Source organism: Gigantopelta aegis, chromosome 5 (genome assembly GCF_016097555.1).
Source record: "Gigantopelta aegis isolate Gae_Host chromosome 5, Gae_host_genome, whole genome shotgun sequence".
In the NCBI taxonomy this organism is placed as follows: domain Eukaryota; kingdom Metazoa; phylum Mollusca; class Gastropoda; order Neomphalida; family Peltospiridae; genus Gigantopelta; species Gigantopelta aegis.
Genome location: NC_054703.1, coordinates 5,907,571 through 5,911,141, shown reverse-complemented (window position 1 = coordinate 5,911,141; position 3,571 = coordinate 5,907,571). Strand labels below are relative to the sequence as shown.

The 3,571-nt window shown below is 37.0% G+C and overlaps 1 protein-coding gene across 1 annotated transcript; it reads right to left on the bottom strand.

The window, feature by feature from the left end:
* Nucleotides 1-383: 383 nt before the first annotated feature.
* Nucleotides 384-2,384, bottom strand: LOC121373842 (zinc finger protein 708-like). Its single transcript, XM_041500616.1, has one exon. It carries the CDS (start codon nucleotides 2,133-2,135, stop codon nucleotides 990-992), a length of 1,146 nt encoding a protein of 381 aa, XP_041356550.1. The 5' UTR covers nucleotides 2,136-2,384; the 3' UTR covers nucleotides 384-989.
* Between the last annotated feature and the right edge of the window lie 1,187 nt (nucleotides 2,385-3,571).

The following is a 3,571-nucleotide window of genomic DNA, read 5'->3' as shown; positions in this document are numbered from 1 at the left end:
TAAATGCACCTGCAATAAGTGGTCACCTGTCTAACGCGGCCAACGGGCACCCAAATCGGATCTCAAATTTCTAAAATACCTGTATTAAGCGGCCACAGTGAATGTTTACTATTATACAAGAGTGATATTTAACAACAGCGATACGGTGCAGCAAATAATCGATCTTCACACCTTCAGGAATACTAGTGTCCATTCAGTCCCAACATCTCTACTGTCTATCAATTAAGAAAGTATGACTGTGGAAAGCATCTAATTGCCTCTGGGCAGGCTACGCTTGACATTTGTAGATTCACTTACTATGACAATACACCACATGAAGTAGAAATTAAACAATTAAATGGAAAGAGAAAACAAACGTGTTGAGAACGGTTAATTTAATACATTCCAGTTGCAGTTTTTCCTGAAGGAGGCGACATGTTTAAAGTTTATTTATAGTAAACTTTGAAGCACACATCCATTAATTAGCAGTGCAGACGCTAAAACATGAAACGACAACATGTTTTAAAGACTATATGTCGCAACCTGTAATCAGCGGCCACCTGTCTTAAGCGGTCACTTTCATCTACTCCCATGTGTGACCGCTTAAGACAGGTTTGACAGTATATATATATATCACACTATTACTGAGCTACACATCTCTCTAATTAACATGGGCAGGTGGTGTCGTTTGATAAAACCTGAAATAGGTCCGACTAATATGAAGAGATCTAGACTCGAGTGTTGATCCCATGTCCCATCACACTTCTATTAAGCTACACATCTCTGTAATTAATATGATCAGAAAGGATGCACTTCAACAAGGTCTTGTATGTTAAACCAGTCTGACGAGTGTTGATCCCATCACCCATCACACTACTACTGAGCCACAAACTTTTGTAATTAATATGAACAGACAGGAGGCACTTCAAGATGGTCTTGTATGTTAAATCAGTTTGTGCATTTTCAACTTGTTAAAAGTTTCTCATTTACATGGATTAACAGACAGCGTTTCAGCTGATAACCGTCAGAGGTTTATTATCTGTGTGAACCAACATATGACGTGTCATGTTGGCATTGCTTGAAAAACCGTTTTCACATACCTTACATTTGAAATTTTTATCACCTGTGTGAACAAACATATGTTGTTTTAAGCTGGTATTTTGTGAGAAACATTTTGCACATACCTCACATTTGAAATTCTTAACACCAGTGTGAACCAACATATGTCGTTTCAAGTTATGATTACTTGAGAAACATTTCGCACATCTCTCACATTTGAAATTCCTAACTCCAGTGTGAACAAACATATGTTGTTTCAAGTCGGTCTTTTGTGAGAAACACTTTGCACATACCTCACATTTGAAATTTGTATCACCTGTGTGAACAAACATATGTTGTTTTAAGCTGGTATTTTGTGAGAAACGTTTTGCACAAACCTCACATTTGAAATGTTTAACACCAGTGTGAACCAAGATATGTCGTTTCAATTCGGTATTTTGTGAAAAACACTTCACACACACCTCACATTTAAAATTCTTAACACCAGTGTGAATGATCATATGTCGTTTCAAGTTAAAATTCCGTGAGAAACATTTTGCACATCTCTCACATTCGAAATTCCTAACACCAGTGTGCACCAACATATGTTTCTTCAAGTCTGTCTTTTGTGAGAAACATTTTGCACATACCTCACATTTGAAATTCTTATCACCAGTGTGAAACAACATGTGTTGTTTTAAGTTCGTCTTTTGTGAGAAACATGTTGCACAAACCTCACATTTAAAATTCTTAACACCAGTGTGAACCAAAATATGTCGTGTCAACTGGGCATTGTGTGAAAAAAACTTCACACACATATCACATTTAAAATTCTTAACACTAGTGTGAACCAACATATGTCGTGTCAACTGGGCATTATGTGAAAAACACTTCACACACACCTCACATTTAAAATTCCTAACACCAGTGTGAACCAACATATGTCGTTTTAAGTTAGTATTACGTAAGAAGCATTTTGCACACACCTCACATTTGAATTTAAGAGCTCCAGTGTGAATCAGCATATGCTGTTTCAAGTTCTTATTCCGATGAAAACTCTTCCAACACACCTCACACTGATACGGACTTTCACCCGTGTTGATCCTCATATGCTGCATAATGTGACACTTGTGAGAGAAACACTTTAAACAGATACATATTCCACATTTGAAAGGCTTGTCACAAGAATATGTTTGTTCTTCGTGATCAGGGTTGTTTTCACAATGTTTCACGAGACCTCACATTCGACAAATCTATTGTCGCTGTTAGACATATTTTTTACACAGAGGACATTTATCGTTTTCATCTGATTAACATCAACTGAAATGAACATTTACTGATGTATCTTCAAAGTTGTAGGATGAACAGACGTACTGAAAGAGAACCAGTAAATGGATCATGAAACAATCTATGACTTGAACAAAATGTGGAGTAATCTGCTCTTGTTACGACTCTAGAGGTTCTCTGTACTATTTTTCATTCTCCCGTATAGTAAGAAGGTATTGCGGTAGGTTTTTTTTTTTTTTTTTTGGTTTTTTAATTAATAATCAACGAATATGTCTGGGAGATCTAAGGTGTGCCATAGACCTTAGGACCAACTCATCTTACTTTCATTCAAGCAGCGATCTTTATCATCCACCTATAAATATGCCAACAGTGCGACTCCCGCTGGTTGTTGGGTACAAACTGTTTTAACCCCAGCCAGCCTGATTCAATGATTATTGAAACGTTCTTTTTGTCAAGATGTGCAGGGTTACTCAAGAATTTTGCTATGGAATGCAAATCACTCGCCTGTAGCTTACGAGGAGAGTAATTTATCACTCGCCTGATATTTTCAAAAATAAAGGATTGTGTTTGTGAGTTGTATAACAGTTTATATTCTACGAACATACGTCCCCAGAACCTAAAAATATGTAAAATAATCCAGTTCCAGTGACAAACAAGTGTGTCAAACAGCCCTAGCCCAGGAGTATGAAAGACAGTGCCAGCCTGTGTACTATTTTAGAGACTACTATTTCATATCAAACACAGCATCAGTCCGTGTACTATTTTGGAAGGACGGCAGGACATGTTCTATTTAACGATGCACTCAACACATTTTATTTACGGCTATATGGCGTCAGACAAGGACCACACAGATATTCTACTATTTTGGAGACTACTATTGCATATCAAAGAGAGTTTCAGCCCATGTACTAGACTGGAGACTACTATTACATGTCAAAGACAATGCCATCCAATGTACTATTTTGGAGATTACTATTACATATCAAAGACAGTCCTAGCCCGTGTACTATTATGGGATTATTTTTACACTTCAAGGACAATCCCAGCTTGTGTACTATTTTGGAGACTACTATTACATGTCAAAGACAGTCCCAGCCCGTGTTCTATTTTGGAGACAATGGTTACATATCAAAGACAGTCCCAGCCTGTGTACTATTTTGGAGATTATTATTATATATCAGAGTTCCAGTCCGTATACTATTTTGGAGATAACTATTACATATCAAAGACAGTCACAGTCACTTTACTAGTTTGGAGATTACTACTA

What these genes read in the sequence shown, in the direction of transcription:
- LOC121373842 (XM_041500616.1), bottom strand. Translation starts at nt 2,135, where the DNA reads ATGCAGCATATGAGGATCAACACGGGTGAAAGTCCGTATCAGTGTGAG.